The following is a 23,149-nucleotide window of genomic DNA, read 5'->3' as shown; positions in this document are numbered from 1 at the left end:
TGGGCACATGGACTGTTGAGTTCCATGTTAAACATTTACATTATGGGAATTTGATACTTATGTTGGATTTTTACATTAATGCTTCCTTACACATTTGATTATGTTTGGTTTTGAAAACACCTTTCGTATTGATGAATGACATTTACTATTTACTCTTATGTTCAATATGATTGGTGGCTTGATCCTGGTCATGTCACGCCTCCAAGCGGTAGTACTCCACGTGTGGATTTTGGGGGTGTGACAGATTGGTATCAGAGCCATTGGTTATAGAGAACTTGGTTTTAATAAGGGAAAAACGTTTTTATTAAAACCGGACTATAACCAGTATAGTGCTCAACGAACCACAACGACGCCTCGCTCCACGTGCAAGACTCAACATTCTAGGTAATATGGTATATGTTTTATTGCCTACTTGCTAGAGTACATAGAACTTTGTTCAGGGTATGCTTAGATACACATAACTACTATTGCTTGAGAACACTTTTGTGCTTACTCTCTTCTGTCATCGCACTTTTCGCGAACCTCTCTCACTTATGATTTCCTTTGCTATGAAGATCATGTCTGGATGTATTAACATGACTCAAGCCCAGTTGACGGCTCTCATCAACGAACAAGTTGCTGCGGCACTTGCAGCCGCACAGGCAGGAGGTATATCCTGCAGTCGTAACTCGCACTAGGAACTCTAGATCCTACATTCCTAAAACCAACTCTTGTGTTTAACCTTGTCCTATTCTTATACACAATAGGTCAACACGCACACCCACCTGTTTGCACTTTCAAGAATTTCATGGATTGTCGTTCAAGCACGTTCAGTGGCACTGAAGGAGCAGTTGGACTCCTCCAATGGTTTGAAAAGCTCGAGTCAGTGTTTGAAATGTGTGAATGCCCTGAGGCTCGCAGGGTGAAATATGCCACTGGTACTCTAGAAGGAATTGCGCTGACTTGGTGGAACGCGCAAGTTCAGATTTTAGGGTTGGCAGCTGCGTGTGGATTTTGGGGTGTGACAATTTAGCCATGCTCATAATCTGAGGTGCCAACCCCCAGATGAAACGCTCCACGCATTTGAATTCAGGCGTAACCATGTATGGTACCACATGAGACAGATCATGAAACCTTTGTACATACTCGACGACCTTCGGGCGGTCCATTTTAAGATTCCAAAATTCAGTTTCCAGCTTCTGAATCTCGGCTCTGGAGCAATACTTTTTAAGCATGAGCTCTTTCAGCTCGGTCCAAGTCAAAGCGTAAGCTGCTGCTTCTCCCAGGGTTTGGACCTGGGGATTCCACCATGAGAGTGCTCCATCAGTGAACAGTCCAGAAATGTAGGTAACTTGTCGTTTTGGCGCGCATTTGCTAATTCTTAACACGGAATCCGTCTTCTCCGTCCATCGGACATACACCACTGCACCCCCGGTGCCATCAAAATTAAGCGGTTTACAATCTAGAAATTGCTTAAAAGTACAGCCATTTGGTGGATTGTTCCTTGAGGTACCTCCGCTAGTTTCGGCGTGTGAGGCCTCATAATCCGCTATTGCTTGGGAGATTCTTTCTTGCGATTCGGCCTCAGTAGTGGGCAAACAGTTTTCCTTTCTTGGAGGCATCTTTTATAAGAAGATTGTATTGGTCAAGTTGTAATAAGTATAATGAGTACGTAATACGTGCAAGTAGTAACAATAACACATAACATCGCATATCATAACATAAAACAAATAATCCAACAAATCATGTAATGAGAATACTGCGATTGAGCTATCATATAACCAGACCACAAATACTATTTACAAGTTTTACAATGTATCGTACATCCAAAAAGACTAAGGGTCACATTGCCCTTGTCTGAATTGTCTAACAATATACAACAACCAAAAGTCAAATATCAAAAGTCATAAGTCATTATGTGGTCTTCAGAATGCTGTACAGTCTGGCTCAATAGCTAAATTCTCATCAAAAGCATAACACCTGCAACAAACCAAAAAAACTCAAGCTGATGGGGGAGGAAGAGGAGGTGGAGGAATGAAAAGCAAACGGCGCAAATGCACCAAATCCTCCTCGAGTGCACGAACAACGCGTAGCAGGTAAGCAATCTGCTGCTTTGTAGTGAGGAAGCGGACATCAGAATCAGGGTACGGTAGGAGAGGAGCTGGTGGTGTCGCAAATGGGGACCGGCAATGACAAGGGGGAGGACGCGGGATCCTCTCCAGCTCCTGGACTCGACGGCTCAGCGCATCCTGCTATAACTACAGGGATATAAGTATATCATCCGCTGTATATCCAACATGAAAAGGATGGTATGGATCTGACAAAGGCATGACATTGGGCGAAGACCACATAAATGGCACGCCCGAGGGTGCAAAGGGAGATGCAGTGTGTGCAGCCGGTGCAAAAGGGGGCATAAATGGAAAGGGTGCTGTCATCGGTGGCATGTGATCGTGGTGCTGAGTAGAAGGTCCTTCCTCTGGACGGGGAGGAGGAATGTCCTGGAGAAAAGTGACTGGTAAGTCTGTGCGATGGACGTCTGACACATGAGGGTGATACTGTGGGATATCAACAGGTACAAATATAGGTGCAGCAGGGGGAGTGACTGGTAGAACAAAAGGAGGATAATCATCATCATCCTCAATCCACCCATTACGGGTGTCAGCATATCTAGGATCGACGTGTGTCGCAAAAGGTGCACGGTCTACAAACACAGGGGCCGGGTCGGGCAGAGGTGCAACAACAACAAGAACATCAACAACTGGTGGCACGATGACTGGAACATCAACAACTGGTGGTGCAACGACCGGTGCATCATCAAGAATAGGGTCGTACACAGGTAAAGGGTCGTGAGTAATGACAAGCTCTGGAGTTATCACAGGCTCTGGATCAACGTGGGCAAGCTTATGATCAACAGGTATATCAAGGTGCAGATCATCTGGAACAACAGGGGCCTCAACAGGCTGCTCCTCAGGGATAAACTCGACCTCCGGGTCGGAATCAAAATCGTGTGGAAAGTCAGGGATGAACCCAAAATCCAGCTGCGGAACGGGCGCCTTAGACATGGCAGTGTCGGTATCGGTGTCTATGGGGTATCGCTGTAACCCTAGCGCATGGAGAGTAGAAGATGATACCGACTCAAACGAATTTGGACCAGAAGAATTAGAAGGAACCTCCATATCAGGAACCTCAACAATAATAAAAACAAGGTCGTCAACCCGAATATCCTCATCCATCGGGGCCCCACCATCCTGGTCACCCTCCGGTGGACCCTCGATGAATAGATCGATGTCGTCATCAGATAACTCGTCAAGCGGCAGATCCTTAACAGGAACTGCAGCGAGAGGAAGAGGAGCAGGGATCTGAATGAGAGGTAGATCCCCGTCGAAAAGACCATCAGCTAAAGGCATATCGTCCCCAAAGTCCGGTAGGGAAAATGGCTGGAAATCATCCTCGTCGGTACTCGTGGTGTCCGATGTATAAACCTAGCCCTCAGGGAGAATCTCATCGTCTGATACTATCGTTATAGGATCCAGTGTGTCTGACACTCCAGTATCAGAAGAAGATGACATGGTGTCTGTAACACAACCACACATATGCACATATATCAATATTTAATCAAATAAGCATGTAAGTCACAACAATATAAGCAAGTAATCATCCAGTCTTCCCCAGAATATCCCACGCAGTCTCTTAGACTGAACTCCCTAGTCTCTCAGACTAACTCCCTGGCCTCTAAGACCACCTCCCAGTCTCTAAGACTAATACCCTGGTCTCTAAGACCAACTCCCAGTCTCTAAGACTAATTCCCTGGTCTCTAAGACCAACTCCCAGTCTCTAAGACTAATTCCCTGGTCTCTAAGACCAACTCCCTGGTCTCTAAGACCAAACCTCGCAGTCTCTAACACTAAACCTCCCCAATCTCTAAGATTGAACCCCTTAGTCTCTAAGACTGAACCTCCCTCAGTCTCTAAGACTGAACCTCCCCAGCCTCTAAGGCTGAACTCCCTCAGTCTCTAAGACTGAACTTCCCCAGCCTCTAAGGCTGAACTTCCCCAGCCTCTAAGGCTGAACTTCCCCAGCCTCTAAGGCTGAACTCACTCAGTCTCTAAGACTGAACCTCCCTAGCCTCTAAGGCTGAACATAAATTTTGAAATGTGTATTTGTGCCTTTTGTATGTAAAAATTTTTGTTCCCTGGATCTGGACGGTTCGTGTATGCAATGTAAAAAAATGTTTTCGTGAGAGCCCTGATGATCATAGTCTAGACTCGAGAAAGAATCCTAGTTCGCTATGATCGAGGCTATGATACCAAGCTGTCACACCCTGGCTTTTGCGGAAGCGTGGTTAATTTGGTGTGACTTCTTAAAACAATAGCAACAATCACAACAATGCTAAATGATAAAAATACGAGATGCTCATCCATTAATGTAGTTTAGAAAATACCATAACATACTTGTCTTGAAACATCAATCCCAAAATAAGTTACAACCATGACTTGTTTAAAACGAGTTCGTAAGACTCAACAAAAGACTTTAAATAAAACGTGGTTTGGAGACATGTAACCCATCCAGGAAGAGGTTACACCTCCCAAACCCTACAACCCTGGATGACATCTTTATTTAGTACGCAGCTTAACATGCATCACTTGCCAGATCCGATCAATTCCCTGAAATACATGTAGTTTGAAAATTCAACAAAAGTTGAGCGAGTTCATGTGTAAGTGAGAATGTATAAACCTTTGTTACAATGTATGTATGTATGTATGTCCCGATATGATTGCAAACAAGGAAAAGATCACCAATGGTTTGCAAGGCCACTGATATGTGTGACTGTGTAGGAAGACTCAAACCTAACAAAGTTGTACCGGGCTCCCGGCTGGAAGACATAGTCACCACTATGGGCCGCCCCGGCCTCATGGATGTGGGCTCGCTACACCCAAATAGATCTATCACTCATGCCCCTCGGTCCTGATACGAGGATTAATGTTCCCGAGCATCCGCCTACCCTATCACATGATCTATGGTTCTTTACTAGGCTAATCATACCAATAGTATTGTAAGTATCCCTTTGTAACATGTATTTCACCCCCGAAGTAAGTAAACAAAACTGTTTAAGGAAAAGGGGGACATGAACTCACAGTAGTGCGTCTCCTGCTCGTAACTCAAGCTTTGTCAGCTACACGACAACCTACAACGTACTAATGTCTATTAGACGAACGGGCCGTGCCTTTGATTAGTATGAGGGTCTTTCAGTTACGTTTTCTTGTGTTTCCCAATATTATTCCAAGTATAATTATTTGCTAAAATAATAGTTATTTTAACTTTGAATTATATTGAGTTTTGGAATAATTATTTAACCAATATTTTTGTATTAATACTTCTCAAGTATTTTGATTTTCGTATTTCCTTCCCAAGGATGGGGTGTTTATACATGTATTTGTATTATTGTATTTGTAATTTTCGAAATAATATATTTCTTAGTCTCGCTTTAGAAAATATTTACGTAACCTTCTTTGCCAAAAATAATGTATTCCAAAATATACATATTTTTCCCCAAAAACAATATATTTCCATTCCTTGTCTCCAAAATGATATTTACCAAAAATATATTCGTAAAAGTGTTTTCCGGAATATTTCATAAGTTACGTTTTAGCGTTTGCTTCGACGATAACAAGCGTGAAACTTAAATATTTATTCCTTGTAATTTTTGGTATTATTTTGGAGTTGTAAATGTCATGGCAAGTGTAAGTTATATTATTTTACCCTAAAATAATATAACTATTCCACAAAATAAACAAATATTCACACAAGTGTTTTTAGTATAAAATATATATTCCAAATATATATTTATCCATTTTATTTATAAAAATCTAACCTCCGATACTTTGTATTTTTGTAACAAAACCTATGGCGAAATTTATTTTGAAAAACAAAGTTTAGAACATAATTGTAAACACTTGTTAGAAAATGATTTCTAAGTGTTGGAATTTTTAGAAAATTTCGCCATAGTTTCCCCTAAAAACGGACGTGCCCATGCTATTAAAGCATATCATTTTCTTTTCCAAAAATCATTCAAACAATCAACAACAAATCACTAAACCATATTTTGTTCACCAAGTGCAAAAACTATATGATTTTCATAACATCATGAACTTGATCTTTCCCTAAAACGTGTAGTAACTTGGTAAGGCGTTTAGTGGCCTTAGTTACCTTCCCAAGTGTATTCATCCCTTTAAAATCTCATTTTTAAAGAATCTCGGTGTTAACAACTTGTGAACAAATTTTACAAAATTTATTCTTTTGAACTCTTCTTGTAAATAAAGTGTTTTTATACTTATGTTATCACCAAAAATGGTGTAAGTGTAAGTAAAAGTCATGATCTTTCAACAATTGGCTCTTGAGCTTGGTTTGTTTAGAAAAATCATTTGTAAACCTCGGATCTACATGATCATCAACTCACTTTGTTTACTTTTATTTCAAAAAAATCATTTTTCTTTCAAGTTCATGTTTTTATTAGAAGGTGATTATTTTATGTATCCACATAATCACCTCCTAATCTTGTTAAATCATGTTTCTAATCATCATTTAACAAGTCCCATATGGTGATTAACATCACATTACCAAGAAATCAACAAGTAACCATCACATATACAAAACAACGTCATACTAGCCTTATTTCATCAAATTTCATCTTTATGTTCAAGATTTATGTTCATGTCTTTTAGGGTTCTAGTGATAATCAACATACTACATCTTTTAACCATTAATGTAGAAGTAAACAAGGGTTAATCAAGAACTTACAACTAGCTCAAAGGCTAGGGAAGAACTCAAGAGAAAATGATGATGAAAAATGGATGATGAAAGCAAATGAGAAGGTTTCTTCAAGATCTTCAAGCTCCAAGCTCCATGTATCACCTTCTAACTCTTGAAACAAGCTTAAAAATGGTGTGATGGTGGTGACAAGGTGGTGGTGCTGGTGGCGGTTCTTGAGTGAACCGAGAGGAGAGGAGAGAGTGAGGGAGATGGTGTGAAGATTGAGTGAAGATATGAAATGATATGGATATCCAAGGCCATACTTATAATTTCTCTTTCAATATTTTGTTCAAAATATCAAGCAAAGATCCAATAAAATAATCAACAAATCTTGGAAGTATGGTGTGAAGTATGGTGGTGATGGTGGCCGATTAGGCTGGGGGGGGGGTTAATTGTAAAATTTGTAACTAGATGGTTATATACTAGTTAAAAATCAAGTGTATGTTTAGTTAAGTTAGTTACTAGAGAATTTAGTGGGTGTTAAGGTGTTCGGGGATCATGACTAGCCAAGAAATAATTAGACAATGTTTCTAGTAAAATTTTGGTGTTCTGGGTAATGTCCGGTTGTTCGGTTAGATACCGTTCCGTTAAAGTGCTTAGTTATTCCGTATGGTGTCTTTTATGTAACCTTTTGTGTCGCTATTAATTCCCAACACTTCGGAAAGCATACAGGACCATTTTGCCATGTTTTTGCACCTTTCTAGCATGTTAAAATGCTGAATTTTTGATAAATAATGCAGAATTCTGCATTATTAGTGAGTTTTAGGCACTTTCCGGCACTTAAACTATCATCTAGAGACACAGTTTTATGGTCCTTACTTCCCTACACTCCATACTAGTGTAGTACCTTGTCTCTGGCTCATACTGGGCCTCAAAACACTGTCTGTCTATGTGTTGGCATTGTCAGCATGTTTATGAGTTATCCGCTCACTGTGCTAACTGTGCTTTGTGCATCAAGTTTGTCACTAAAGTTGGTATGCAATAAATGGAGTGATAGTATGAAATGTGATGCATAAGTAGGTATGATGCAAAAATCATAAAGCAGTTTAATTCGTCAGTTGTATTAAGCACAGTCATTAAGGACAAACTGAAAATTAATTAATTGTACGGATACCTGTAATTGTGAGGGTTGTCACATTCTCCCCCCGTTAAGAAAATTTCGTCCCGAAATTTTAGTTCTGCTACTAGATGCAGGGGTCTTGGGGAATAAATGTGGGTACTTTTCCTTCATACGATCCTTACACTCCCACGTGAATTCTGGGCCATGTTGTGCATTCCATCGAACCTTGACGAGCTTGACACTACTCCGGCGCGTTTTGTTAACCTTCCAATCAGTGACCTCGACGGGTTCTTCAGTAAAGTGGAGTGTGTCGTCGATATGAACTTCGTCGGCAGGAATGACCATTGTCTCTTGAGTTGGACTCTTTTTCAAATTGGATACATGAAATGTATCATGAGCGCCATTCAGTTCAGCAGGTAAATCCAAGTTGTATGCTACAAGACCAATCCTTTCCAGGATTTTAAATGGTCCAATGTATCTGGGATTTAATTTCCCACGCTTCCCAAAGCGTGCCACTCCCTTCCAGGGTGAAACCTTCAACAAAACCATATCTCCCACCTCAAATTCCAGAGGTTTCCTTCTACGGTCCGCGTAATTCTTTTGACAATCACGAGCCGCTTTAATGCGCTCTCGGATCTGTATAATCTTGTCACTCGTTTCCTGGACCAATTCTGGACCAACAAGCTGTCTATCACCCGCGTCTGACCAGCATAAAGGTGATCGACACTTGCTTCCATAGAGAGCTTCGAACGGTGCGGCTTGAATGCTTGCATGGTAATTGTTATTGTATGAAAATTCAACCAATGGTAGGTGAGTGTCCCAACTTCCACCAAGATCCATTACGCAAGCTCGCAACACGTCTTCCAACGTTTGAATCGTTCGTTCGCTCTGTCCGCCTGTTTGCGGGTGAAACGCAGTACTCAGATTCAACTGAGAACCAAAAGCTTCCTGGAAGGATTGCCAAATCCTTGACACGAATCTTCCATCTCTATCAGAGATAATCGAGAGAGGCACTCCATGGCATGCAACGATCTCTCTCAGGTATATCTCAGCAAGTTTACTCGTGTTGTCTTTTTCCTTGATGGGCAAAAAGTGTGCAAATTTCGTTAAACGGTCTACAATCACCCAAATTGTATCAGGGCCCTTGGGCGTCCTTGGCAATTTCGTTATGAAGTCCATCGAAATCTGCTCCCATTTCCATTGGGGTATTTCTGGTTGCTGCAGAAGACCTGAAGGCTTTAGGTATTCGACCTTTACTTTGGCGCAAGTTAAACATTTGCCAACATATACCGCAACGTCGCCTTTCATTCTTGGCCACCAATAAAAATCCTTTAGATCTTGGTATATCTTATTCGATCCTGGATGGATCGAGTACCGAGATTTATGAGCCTCATCAAAAATAACGTTTCTCAAACCACCAAACAAGGGAACCCAAATTCGTTTCATGAAGCACAACGTCCCTTCCCCGTTTGGTACCAACTGCTTCTCCATCCCACGGAGATATTCATTCTCAATATTCCTTTCCTTAAGAGCTTCTCTCTGGGCGGCATGAATGCGCAACGAGAGGTCCGTTTGAACAATCATTTCCAAAGCCCTAACCCTTATGGGCTTGATCCTTTCCTTCCGACTCAGGGCATCAGCGACCACATTCGCCTTCCCTGGGTGATACTTGATTTCACAGTCATAATCATTCAATAGTTCAACCCAGCGTCTTTGCCTCATATTAAGCTCTTTTTGATCAAAAATGTGCTACAGGCTCTTGTGATCAGTAAAGATCGTACATCACGTGCCATGCAAGTAATGTCGCCAGATTTTCAAAGCAAACACCACTGCACCCAATTCCAAATCGTGCGTGGTGTAATTTTTCTCGTGGACCTTCAACTGGCGAGAAGCATATGCTATAACCTTCTGCCGCTGCATTAGCACGCAGCCTAAACCCTGACGCGAGGCATCGCAATATACCACGAAGTCGTCCGTGCCTTCGGGTAGAGATAAGATTGGTGCGTCGAAAAGTTTGTTCTTCAACAACTGAAATGCTTCTTCTTGTTTGTCTCCCCAATCAAACTTCTTGTCTTTCTGCATAAGGGAGGTCAACGGTTGAGCGATTTTTGAGAAATCCTCGATAAACCTGCGATAATAACCAGCCAAACCGAGAAACTGTCGAATCTCGGTTGGCGTCTTTGGAGTCTCCCAGTTCTTAATCGCTTCGATCTTTGTTGGATCCACGTGAATTCCATTTCTGTTAACCACGTGGCCAAGAAAATTGACTTCCCGTAGCCAGAACTCGAACTTCGAGAACTTCGCATACAACTTCTCCTTTTTAAGCAGCTCTAAAATAGCTCTTAAATGTTGCTCATGCTCATCTTTCGACTTTGAGTAGATCAAAATGTCATCAATGAACACAATCACAAACTTATCGAGGTACGACTTACAAACTCTTTTCATTAAATCCATGAATACTGCTGGCGCGTTTGTCAAACCAAACGGCATAACCAGGAACTCGTAATGTCCATAGCGAGTCCTAAAAGCAGTCTTGGAAATACTTTCCTCTTGTATCCTTAACTGATGATATCCTGATCGAAGGTCGATCTTTGAGTAAAAACTTGAACCTTTTAATTGATTGAATAGGTCATCGATCCTTGGCAAAGGATATCTATTCTTGATCGTCAACTTATTCAGCTCCTGGTAGTCAATGCACATACGAAAACTACCGTCCTTCTTTTTAACAAACAAAACTGGGCTCCCAAGGTGAGAAGCTTGGTCTGTAAAATCCTTTGTCTAACAGCTCCTGAAGCTGTGTCGACAGCTCTTGCATTTCTGATGGTGCAAGTCGATAAGGTGCCTTAGCTACAGGCGCGGTGCCTGGAACTAAGTCAATATGAAACTCGACTTGCCTTTGCGCCGGCAATCCTGGCAAGTCTTCTGGAAAGACTTCAGGATACTTCTTCACGACTGGAATGTCTTCTAGTTTCGGCTCAGCGGCTTCTTTATCCACGATGTGTGCCAAGAAGGCAACACATCCTTTCTGTAAACACTTTCGAGCTTTCAAGCAGCTGATGATCCTCAGGGGCGTGTCGTGCTTCTCCCCGTGAACCACAATCGTTTCTCCATCCGCCATGGGATGCGAATGGTCTTCTCATGACATACAATTTCGGCCCGGTTGCTGGACAACCAATTCATCCCTACTACCACATCGAAACTTCCTAACTCGACTGGCAGTAGATCCAATGTAAACTCGTGTTCTCCCAGCTCTATTACACATCCTCTGATGACTTCGTTCGTTTCAACTAGCTTTCCATTAGCTAGTTCAATTGAGTACGGAATGTCTAACTTACTAGCAGTTAACCCAAGTTTTTTCTTAAATTCTAGCGATACAAAACTATAGTCGGCACCAGTATCAAATAGCACAGATGCAAAGCGTTGATTAATAGGGAACATACCAGTAACGACATTTGGATCCTAGCGTGCTTCCCTCGCACCGATATTAAAAACTCTTCCTTGTGCTTGATTGAGTTTTGGGCATTCACGCTTGAAGTGCCCAACGTCTCCGCAGTTAAAACATCCTGGTCCTCGACCATTACCATTTCCAGTACCGCCTTGTGCGTTGTTTGTTCCCCGTTACCAGCTTGATTACCACGGTTTCCATTACCTCCATTATTTCCTTGCGGGCGGTTTCCATTCCCATTACCTCCACGGTTGTTGTTACCAAAACCCCTTTGGCCGCCACGGCCAGTACCAGCCCAGCATGTTTCTTTTGAGTGGCCCGCTCTTCCATAAGATTCACATTTCCTAGATCTGCATCGTCCCTCATGATGCAACTGACAAGCGTTACACTTGGGCAAGGTGCCCATATACCCCTTTCCTTTGGCCTTGGCCGGCGCACTTTTCTCACCCTTCTTGTTCGAACTGCTGGTACCTTGCTTGAAGTTGGAGAACTTCCGTTTGTTCTCTCCCGAGGACTCCACGTGTGTTTCTTTCTTCTTTGGATCAGGAATTGAAAACTTGTTTAGCCTGATGGCTTCTTCAGTCAAAGACACACTCAGGTCTATAGTTTCAGTAATCGTTTCCGGTTTTGACGATGTAACCATGCTCATAATCTGAGGTGCCAACCCCCAGATGAAACGCTCCACTCGTTTGAATTCAGGCGTAACCATGTATTGTACCACATGAGACAGATCATGAAACCTTTGTACATACTCGGCGATCTTCGGGTCGTCCATTTTAAGATTCCAAAATTCAGTTTCCAGCTTCGGAATCTCGGCTCTGGAGCAATACTTTTTACGCATGAGCTCTTTCAGCTCGGTCCAAGTCAAAGCGTAAGCTGCCGCTTCTCCCAGGGTTTGGACATGGAGATTCCACCATGAGAGTGCTCCATCAATGAACAGTCCAGAAATGTAGGTAACTTGCTGTTCTGGCGCGCATTTGCTCATTCTTAACACGGAATCCGTCTTCTCCGTCCATCGGACACACGCCACTGCACCCCCGGTTCCATCAAAGTTAAGCGGTTTACAATCTAGAAATTGCTTAAAAGTACAGCCACTTGGTGGATTGTTCCTTGAGGTACCTCTGCTAGTTTCGGCACGTGAGGCCTCATAATCCGCTATTGCTTGGGGGATTCTTGCTTGCAATTCGGCCTCAGTAGTGGGCAAACGGTTTTCCTTTCTTGGAGGCATGTTCTATAAGAAGATTGTATTGGTCAAGTTGTAATAAGTATAATGAGTACGTAATACGTGCATGTAATGACAATAACACATAATATACCATGTCATAACATAAAACAAATAATCCAACAAAGCATGTAATGAGAATACTGCGATTGAGCTATCATATAACCAGACCACAAATACTATTTACAGGTTTTACAATGTATCGTACATCCAAAAGAGACTAAGGGTCACATTGCCCTTGTCTGAATTGTCTAACAATATACGACAACCAAAAGTCAAATATCAAAAGTCATAAGTCATTATGTGGTCTTCAAAATGCTGTACAGTCTGGCTCAATAGCTGAATTCTCATCAAAAGCATAACACCTGCAACAAACCAAAAATCCTCAAGCTGATGGGGGAGGAGGAGGAGGTGGAGGAATGAAAAGTAAACGGCGCAAATGCACCAAATCCTCCTCGAGTGCATGGATAACGCGCGACAGGTAAGCAATCTGCTGCTCTGTAGTGAGGAAGCGGACATCAGAATCAGGGTACGGTAGGAGAGGAGCTGGTGGTGTCGCAAATGGGGACTGACAATGACAAGGGGAAGGACGCGGGATCCTCTCCAGCTCCTGGACTCGACGGCGCAACGCATCCTGCTGCAACTGCAGGGATATAAGTATATCATCCGCTGTATATCCAACCTGAAAAGGATGGTATGGATCTGATAAAGGCATGACATTGGGCGAAGACCACATAAATGGCTCGCTCGAGGGTGCAAAGGGAGATGCAGTGTGTGCAGCTGATGCAAAAGGGGGCATAAATGGAAAGCGTGCTGTCATCAATGGCATGTGATCGTGGTCCTGAGTAGAAGGTCCTTCCCCTGGATGGGGAGGAGGAATGTCCTGGAGAAAAGTGATGGGTAAGTCTGTGCGGTGGACGTCTGACACATGAGGGTGATACTGTGGGATATCAACAGGTACAAATACAGGTGCAGCAGGGGGAGTGACTGGTAGAACAAAAGGAGGATAATCATCATCATCCTCAATCCACCCATTATGGGTGTCAGCATATCTAGGATCGACGTGTGTTGCAAAAGGTGCACGGTCCACAAACACAGGGGCCGGGTCGGGCAGAGGTGCAACAACAACAGGAACATCAACAACTGGTGGCACGATGACTGGAACATCAACAACGGGTGGTGCAACGACTGGTGCATCATCAGGAATAGGGTCGTGCACAAGTAAAGGGTCGTGAGCAATGACAGGCTCTGGAGCTATCACAGGCTCTGGATCAACGGGGGCAAGCTCATGATCCGCAGGTATATCAAGGTGCTGATCATCTGGAACAACAGGGGCCTCAACAGGCTGCTCCTCAGGGATAAACTCGACCTCCTGGTCGGAATCAAAATCATGTGGAAAGTCAGGGATGAACCCAAAACCCAGCTGCGGAACGGGCGCCTCAGACATGGCAGTGTCGGTATCGGTGTCTGTGGGGTATCGCTGTAACCTAGCGCATGGAGAGTAGAAGATGATACTGACTCAAAAGAATTTGGACCAGAAGAATTAGAAGGAACCTCCATATCAGGAACCTCAACAACAGGAAAAACAAGGTCGTCAACCAGAATATCGTCATCCATCAGGGCCCCACCATCCTGGTCACCTTCCGGTGGACCCTCGATGGATAGATCGATGTCATCATCAGATAACGCGTCAAGCGGCAGATCCTCAACAGAAACTGCAGTGAGAGGAAGAGGAGCAGGGATCTGAATGAGAGGTAGATCCCCGTCAAAAAGACCATCAGCTAAAGGCATATCATCCCCAAAGTCCGGTAGGGCAAATGGCTGGAAATCATCCTCGTTTGTACTTGTGGTGTCCGATGTATAAACCTCGCCCTCAGGGAGAATCTCGTCGTCTGATACTATCGCTATAGGATCCAGTGTGTCTGACACTCCAGTATCTGAAGAAGATGACATGGTGTCTGTAACACAACCACACATATGCACATATATCAACATTTAATCAAATAAGCATGTAAGTCACAACAATGTAAGCAAGTAATCATCCTAGTCTTCCCCAGACTATCCCACCCAGTCTCTTAGACTGAACTCCCTAGTCTCTCAGACTAACTCCCTGGCCTCTAAGTCCCTGGTCTCTAAGACTAATTCCCTGGTCTCTAAGACCAATTCCCAGGTCTCTAAGACCAACTCCCAGTCTCTAAGACTAATTCCCTGGTCTCTAAGACCAACTCCTAGTCTCTAAGACTAATTCCCTGGTCTCTAAGACCAACTCCCTGGTCTCTAAGACCAAACCTCCCGGGCTCTAAGACTAAACCTCCCCAATCTCTAAGATTGAACCCCTCAGTCTCTAAGACTGAACCTCCCTCAGTCTCTAAGACTGAACCTCCCCAGCCTCTAAGGCTGAACTCCCTCAGTCTCTAAGACTGAACTTCCCTAGCCTCTAAGGCTGAACTCCCTCAGTCTCTAAGACTGAACCTCCCCAGCCTCTAAGGCTGAACATATATTTTGAAATGTATATTTGTGCCTTTTGTATGTAAAAATGTTTGTTCCTTGGATCTGGATGGTTCGTGTATGCAATGTAAAAAAATGTTTTCGTGAGAGCCCTGATGATCATAGTCTAGACTCGAGAAAGAATCCTAGTTCGCTATGATCGAGGCTCTGATACCAAGCTGTCACACCCTGGCTTTTGCGGAAGCGTGGTTAATTTTGTGTGACTTCTTAATACCATAGCAACAATCACAACAATGCTAAATGATAAAAATACGAGATGCTCATCCATTAATGTAGTTTAGAAAATACCATAACATACTTGTCTTGAAACATTAATCCCAAAATAAGATACAACCATGACTTGTTTAAAACGAGTTCGTAAGACTCAACAAAAGACTTTAAATAAAACGGGGTTTGGAGACATGTAACCCGTCCAGGAAGAGGTTACACCTCCCAAACCCTACAACCCTGGAAGACATCTTTATTTAGTACGCAACTTAACATGTATCACTTGCCAGATCCGATCAATTCCCTGAAATACATGTAGTTTGAAAAATCAACAAAACTTGAGCGAGTTCATGTGTAAGTGAGTATGTATAAACCTTTGTTACAATGTATGTATGTATGTCCTGGTATGATTGCAAACAAGGAAAAGATCACCAATGGTTTGCAAGGCCACTGATATGTGTGACGGTGTAGGAAGACTCAAACCTAGCAAAGTTGTACCGGGCTCCCGGCTGGAAGACATAGTCACCACTATGGGCCGCCTCGGCCTCATGGGCGCGGGCTCGCTACACCCAAATAGATCTATCACTCATGCCCCTCGGTCCTGATACGAGGATTAATGGTCCCAAGTATCTGCCTACCCTATCACATGATCTATGGTTCTTTCCTAGGCTAATCATACCAATAGTATTGTAAGTATCCCTTTGTAACATGTATTTCACCCCCGAAGTAAGTAAACAAAACAGTTTAAGGAAAAGGGGGACATGAACTCACAGTAGTGCGTCTCCTGCTCGTAACTCAAGCTCTGTCAGCTACACGACAACTTACAACATACTAATGTCTATTAGATGAACGGGCCGTGCCTTTGATTAGTATGAGGGTCTTTGAGTTACGTTTTCTTGTGTTTCCCAATATTATTCCAAGTATAATTATTTACTAAAATAATAGTTATTTTAACTTTGAATTATATTTAGTTTTGGAATAATTATTTAACCAAATATTTTTGTATTAATACTTCTCAAGTATTTTAATTTCCGTATTTCCTTCCCAAGGATGGGGTGTTTATACATGAATTTGTATTATTGTATTTGTAATTTCCGAAATAATATATTTCTATGTCTCGCTTTAGAAAATATTTACCTAACCTTCTTTTGTCAAAAATAATGTATTCCAAAATATACATATTTTTCCCAAAAAATAATATATTTCCATACCTTGTCTCCAAAATGATATTTACCAAAAATAAATTCGTAAAAGTGTTTTCCGGAATTTTTCATAAGTTACGTTTTAGCGTTTGGTTCCACGATAACAATCGTGTAACTTAAATATTTATTCCTTGTAATTTTTGGTATTATTTTGGAGTTGTAAATGTCATGGCAAGTGTAAGTTATATTATTTTACCTTAAAATAATATAACTATTCCACAAAATAAACAAATATTCACACAAGTGTTTTTAGTATAAAATATATATTCTAAATATATATTTGTCCTAAAAACGGAGGAGCCCATGCTTAAAATAATATAACTATTCCACAAAATAAATAAACAAAACATATGGCGAAGTTTATTTTGAAAAACAAAGTTTAAAACATAATTGTAAACACTTGTTAGAAAATGATTTCTAAGTGTTGGAATTTTTAGAAAATTTCACCATAGTTTCCCCTAAAAACGGAGGAGCCCATGCTATTAAGCATATCATTTTCTTTTCCAAAAATCATTCAAACAATCAACAACAAATCACTAAACCATATTATGTTCACCAAGTGCAAAAACTATATGATTTTCATAACATTATGAACTTGATCTTTCCCTAAAACGTGTAGTAACTTGGTAAGGCGTTTAGTGGCCTTAGTTACCTTCCAAAGTGTATTCATCCCTTTAAAAGTCTCACTTTTAAAGAATCTCGGTGTTAACAACTTGTGAACAAATTTTACAAAATTTATTCTTTTGAACTCTTCTAGTAAATAAAGTGTTCTTACACTTATGTTATCACCAAAAATGGTGTAAGTGTAAGTAAAAGTCATGATCTTTCAAAAATCGGCTCTTGAGCTTGGTTTGTTTAGAAAAATCATTTGTAAACCTCGGATCTACATGATCCTCAACTCACTTTGTTTACTTTTATTTCAAGAAAATCATTTTTCTTTCAAGTTCATGTTTTTATTAGAAGGTGATTATTTTATGTATCCACATAATCAACTCCTAATCTTGTTAAATCATGTTTCTAATCATCATTTAACAAGTCCCATATGGTGATTAACATCACATTACCAAGAAATCAACAAATAACCATCACATATACAAAAAAAGATCATACTAGCCTTATTTCATCAAATTTCATCTTTATGTTCACGTCTTTTAGGGTTATAGTGATAATCAACATACTACATCTTTTAACCATTAAAGTAGAAGTAAAAAAAGGTTAATCAAGAACTTACAACTAGCTCAAAGGCTAGGGAAGAACTCAAGAGAAAAAGATGATGAAAAGTAGATGATGAAAGCAAATGAGAAGGATTCTTCAAGATCTTCCATACCTTTGGGTATTGAAGGAGGTCCTACTAAATTTGACCCAGGTCCTTTCCAGGATCTATACACTGAACAATGGCAAGACTCTTACCAAACCGTTCCCTTAACCCCCGACCAGGTAGCCAACATACCTCCATATAGACCGTGGAGATCTGAATGATGAAAATCTTTTATTTTATATAGACAGTAAAATAATGCCAAGACACCACGGACAAACGATAAGGAAGAATCACCTTCAACATAAGAAACTAGTAATTAAAGTCATAATACAAAACCAATTAAAAAGTGCAAAAGATTAAAAATAAAAAGTAATACACTTAACACTTGTCTTCACCAAGTGATGTAAGAGACTTAGGCAAACATGGCCTTTGATTGTCAAGAACTCTTATGATCAATCTTGGATCCCGAGACGACTCACACACTCTATGATGGACAATGGATGATGGTGGTGGATGATGGTGTTGTGATGGTGGTGGGTGGTGGGTGAAGTGTGAGAGAGGTGGTGTGCCAAGGGATGAGTTGCAAGAGCTCTAAACACTCATATTTATAGGCTGAACAGAAGCTCGGGCACGGCCCCGTGTCCACTGGGCACGGCCCCGTGTCCATCTGACTATCTCTCTTCATTAATTGCAATTCGCAATTTCAATAAATGCGTCTGCAGACAGTTGACCACGCCCACGTGTCCGCTGGGCACGGCCCTGTGGTGGGCAACAGAAGCTTCTTTGAGTTTGTCTTTTCTGCTGACACTTGGGCACGGCCCCGTGCTCACTGAGCACAGGGCGTGTTCAGTCTTCTGTCTTCTTTGTTTTGCTTGGGATGATGCTGTCGGGAGGTCGGACATGCCACTTTTGTTCCTTTTCTTGTATTTATGTTAGATTTAGCTGTCTTTTTGTTTCTTTTGTTCATTTGAGCTCATTTAATCCTGAAAATACAAAAGGAAGACAAAAGCACACTTTTTCCAACATTAGTACTAAAAAAGGGTTAGTTTTATGCCGCAATTGATGTAATTTATATGTTGCATTTTGTGCACATCAAATACCCCCACACTTGAATCTTTCCTTGTCCTCAAGCAAAACTCTTTTATAATGTGGCTTTTTAACTCCCAAATGGAAAAGAGAAAGTTTTTGGGCTTGTAATAGAGTGTCGGGATTTCCAAGATTCTTTATTTAGGTTTTATTTTTATTTATTTACAATCCTATTCGTCATGATTTATTAAAAATGTTTCATAAGATAAATTACTTATTAGGGCATAACATACGTTTTTAAAATTCCATTTATATACAAGTTCACATACCTCACGGGGGATCACTCAACACTCGGCCGAAGGTGTATTTTTAGTGAATCACTCGAGAGCGGCATGGAACTTACTTCTACCATAAGCTTGCCAAGCAATCAATCCTCCTCCTTTTTAACTATATACCTTTGTAAATATCAAGAGGACTTTTTGGGTGAAGGGTTAAGCTTGGGCTAAAGGTGGGTGGTTGGGTTAGTGGTTAGTAAAAGGGCGAAAAGCGTAACAAACATCGGTTTTTGAAAGGCTTTTTATTTTTCACAATTTTATTTTATTTTGATGAACCATTCTTTTTCAAACAAAGTTATTTTTGATGAACTTGTTTGTTTATTTGGTTTCATCAAAATGTTGTTTTTTTTTTCAAGTCATAAGAAAACCGAACGTCGTTACTAAAAGAAAGGGGTTTAAAATAAAAAAGGTTTAGGTGGGTAAAAAGGGTGATTTGTTTTGGGTTAAGAAATAAAAAGGTTTAGGCTCAAAGGGGTTAACTAGGGGGATTTTGGGTAGGTGGTAAAAAAAAAAAGAAAAATAATGGTGTAGAAAGAAAAAGGGTTAGTCCTAATACCTCCATCATTTACTTACTTGGGTTTAAGTTGGTAAGGACCGGGAATGTATTGTCGTGGCAAGTTCTAGAGTCGTACGAACCAAGCGGCTATTCACACAAGAAACGAAAAATGAGCATTTAGTGTAAAGATATGTATATGTATGCTCAATAAAGGCTCAAAACTCACTTTTGTGGGAATGGGTTTTTTTATGTGATCAAGTATATATAATCAAATTTTAACTAAGCTTGTCATGCCGTTTCATAATTTTCTTATGTTGGTTCTTTTTATCACGAAGCTATCAGTTGTAAAGTTGTAAAAATATAACCTTGTTAGAACTTGAATTCCCAGCTTAAACTTAGACAAGTAAAAAAAGAAAAATGAAAATTTTTGAAAAAATTTGAGGTGATTAGCGGTTCCAATAGAGTTTTGTGTAGGGCTTGTTATTAGGACGTGCAAGATTCAAAGTTTTAGCATCCCCCCACACTTAAATTACACATTGTCCTCAATGTGTCCCAAAAATAAGTTTTTAAGTTGATTGAATGTGTAAAAGGGTGTTAAAAGAAAAATTTTATGTTACTGGCATCCTGGACACGTCCCCGTGGTGACCGGGCACGGCCCCGTGTTCAGGTGCCAGTCACAAAGTTAATAAAGAGAAACAGAAGCCTGGACAAGGGGTCGTGTTCATGAGAAACAGAAGCCTGGACACGAGGGCGTGTTCAATGGACACGACCCGTGTCCAGTTACCTGAACTGGGTGATTTTCTGCAGATTGTTTAGCACGGGGCCGTGTTGGGCGGACACGACCCGTGCTGAACTTGCTGTAATGAAGAAATTGTTGTCGGATGGCCCTGTTTTCGTGTATGGGGTGATGTTTCTCACTTCCCTTGTTATCCTTCACCATCCCGAGTGTGTTTTATTCCTGAAAATTAAAATTAAACTAAAAGATTAAACTAAACTAAGGATAGTTCAGCGGAATACCTCTGTGGTGCACCACGTTTATAAGGGTCCTTGGCTAGACCCAAAGTGAGGTTATATGTTTTCCGAGCGGGATGTTTTGCATCCCATGTTGCACCGTCGGAGAGCATCATCGAAACTCTCGAATCAATAACCTTCATGTAATTGACCGGGTCATCGTCCTCTACTCTCTTCCCAACCCCAGACTTCACTTCCTTATCCCCATACTTCAAAGTGAGTGTTCCGTCATTCATGTCTACCACTGCTTGTGCGGTGGCTAGAAATGGCCTCCCTAGTATGAGGGGGACTTCGGTGTCTTCTTCCATATCTAGTATGACAAAGTCGGCCGGGTAGACGAAATTATCGACTTTGACCAATAGATTTTCAGCGACACCTTGCGGGTATTTGACGGACCTGTCGGCAAGTTGTATACTCATCTTGGTAGGGCTTGTTTTTCCTAGGCCGAGTCGTTTGAACATTGATGCGGGCATGAGGTTAATGCTAGCCCCAAGGTCGGCTAGTGCATTACGAATGGGGGATTCCCCAATCGAGCAAGGAATTGTGAAGCTTCCGGGATCAATCTTCTTTTGGGGGAGTTTGTTGAGTACGAGGGCGGAGCATTCTTCGCCTAGGTTAACTAATTGCAATGATTCAGTTTTCCTTTTATGAGTGAGGAAGTCCCTCATGAATTTTGATTATTTAGGCATTTGAGTTAGGACTTCGATGAAAGGAATATTAACATGCAATTGTTTTAGTAGACTTTCGAACTTTGCGAATTGCTGATTGGTCTTTTGACGAATTAACCTACCGGGGTACGGAACCGGAGGAGCCTTGGTGGGCTCTTGAAGTAGAGGAGAAGCCCTCTCTTATTGGGGCGGTGTTGTGCTTTCCTCAGTTGGTGGTGGCGGAGCTTTCGCGGGACCCACGATACGGTTTCTTAATGTTATGAGATAAACTTGTGCTTTTGGGTTTGTTTCGGTATTACTTGGTAACGTGCCTTGTGGTCTCTCGGAGAAATTTTGAGCTAGTTGATTTATTTGTTTTTCAATGTTCTGTATACTAGCTTGTTGATTTCTAAAATTCGATTCCAATTGTTGAAATCGATCCGAGTTTTTCTTTTCAGTGTCAGAGATAAGGCGAGATATAGTATCTTCAAGCCTTTCTCGTCCATCTTGTTGTTGAGGGAAATTTTGTGACTCATTTCTTGATTGTTGAAAGTTTGTTCGTTGGTTTAGACTTTGTTCTCTCCAACCAAGGTTAGGGTGGTTACGCCATCCTTGGTTGTAGGTACCCGTTGGAGGACCCGACGGCCTAGGTCTATTATCAATGTAGTTTACCGACTCTAATTGATCATCTGTTTCTTTCATACAACTCCAATTTTCATGTGGCCCACTACACCCTTCGCAAGCCATAACCGAGACCGTTTTTGTCATTTCTAACTTTTTTAATTTTTGAAGAAAGGGCCTCGATTTGGGCTTGTAAAGAAGTGCTTTCATCAACCTTATGGGCGCCCGGGGCAATAGATTTATTGCCTCGGGGTGTGTGCCACTGAAAATTGGTTTGAGCAATTTCCTCGATTTCATTGTATATTTCATGTGGGTGGCGATTACCTAAAAGTCCCCCGGAGCTAGAGTCAAGTGTTTGTCTCGTGTGTGGCAACAACCCATTATAGAAAGTGGATACTTGTTGCCATACCGCAAGACTGTGATGGGGACACTTTCGCAATAGCTCCTTGAACCTTTCCCAAGTTTCATATAAGGATTCCCCGTCCTCTTGTGAATATGTATTAATTTCAGTCATTAATTTAGCCGTTTTAGCGGGAGGGAAATACTTATATAGAAATTTTTGGGCTAGTTCATCCCAGGTGTTTACCGAACCAACTGGGAGGGTGTTGAGCCAAGCTTTTGCTCGGTCTTTTAGTGAAAATGCAAACATTCGAAGGCGGATGGCGTCATTTGATGCTCCATTGATCCGAAAGGTATCACATATTTCTAAGAAATTAGTAATATGTAGATGGAGATCCTCGTCCGCAAGCCCATGGAAGGTTGCGGAGTTTTGAAGCATTTGTATCAAATGTGGCCGAAGTTCGAAGTTGTTGGCTTCAACATTCGGTGCATTGATAGCGGCGCCGAGATTACCCACAGTGGGTCGTAGGTAATCCATAAGGGTACGTTGGTTCGCCATTGGAAGTGGGTCCCCCAAAACCTTCTCTTGGTTTTTAGCTTTAAGTCTTTTTCTGAGAAAGCGTTCGGGTTCTTCTAGAGGTTCTTTTATATCTCTATTAGAACTGGAGCTCATACACTACGTAGAAGGTTCAGATGTGGCGTTTGGTTCCAAGTCCTGCAATAAAAACAGAAAAGAATGTTGGTCAGAAAGTTCACCACGGCCCCGTGCTCAGTGAACACGGCCCGTGGTCGGAGATACAGCGATTGTTTTCCGGATCCCTGTTACTGGAAAGTTGGACACGGCTCCGTGTTGCACCGACACGGCCCCGTGCTCAGCCCTCTGTAACTCGGAAAATAAAAATTGCCAGTGATACTGCTGGGCACGGCCCGTGTCCGACCAGGTACGGCCCGTGCTGAGCTCTGCAGAAGCTAAAAAATTAAGA

At 41.6% G+C, this 23,149-nt stretch overlaps 1 protein-coding gene and 1 non-coding gene across 2 annotated transcripts; one reads left to right on the top strand and one right to left on the bottom strand.

Annotated features, from left to right (window-relative positions):
• Nucleotides 1-12,901: 12,901 nt before the first annotated feature.
• LOC110933493 (leucine-rich repeat extensin-like protein 3) lies at nucleotides 12,902-14,469 on the bottom strand. The gene is made up of 2 exons (XM_022176712.1): nucleotides 14,071-14,469; nucleotides 12,902-13,996 (listed from the first exon to the last, which is right to left on the bottom strand). Exons 1-2 carry the CDS (start codon nucleotides 14,467-14,469, stop codon nucleotides 12,902-12,904), a joined length of 1,494 nt encoding a protein of 497 aa, XP_022032404.1.
• Nucleotides 14,470-22,240: 7,771 nt separating this feature from the next.
• LOC118491873 lies at nucleotides 22,241-22,347 on the top strand. Its single transcript, XR_004892318.1, has one exon. It is a non-coding gene; the product is annotated as a small nucleolar RNA R71 (small nucleolar RNA).
• The last annotated feature ends 802 nt before the right edge of the window (nucleotides 22,348-23,149 follow it).

This window comes from Helianthus annuus, chromosome 4, assembly GCF_002127325.2.
Source record: "Helianthus annuus cultivar XRQ/B chromosome 4, HanXRQr2.0-SUNRISE, whole genome shotgun sequence".
NCBI classification, from domain to species: Eukaryota; Viridiplantae; Streptophyta; class Magnoliopsida; order Asterales; family Asteraceae; genus Helianthus; species Helianthus annuus.
This window is presented reverse-complemented; position numbering and strand designations above follow the sequence as displayed.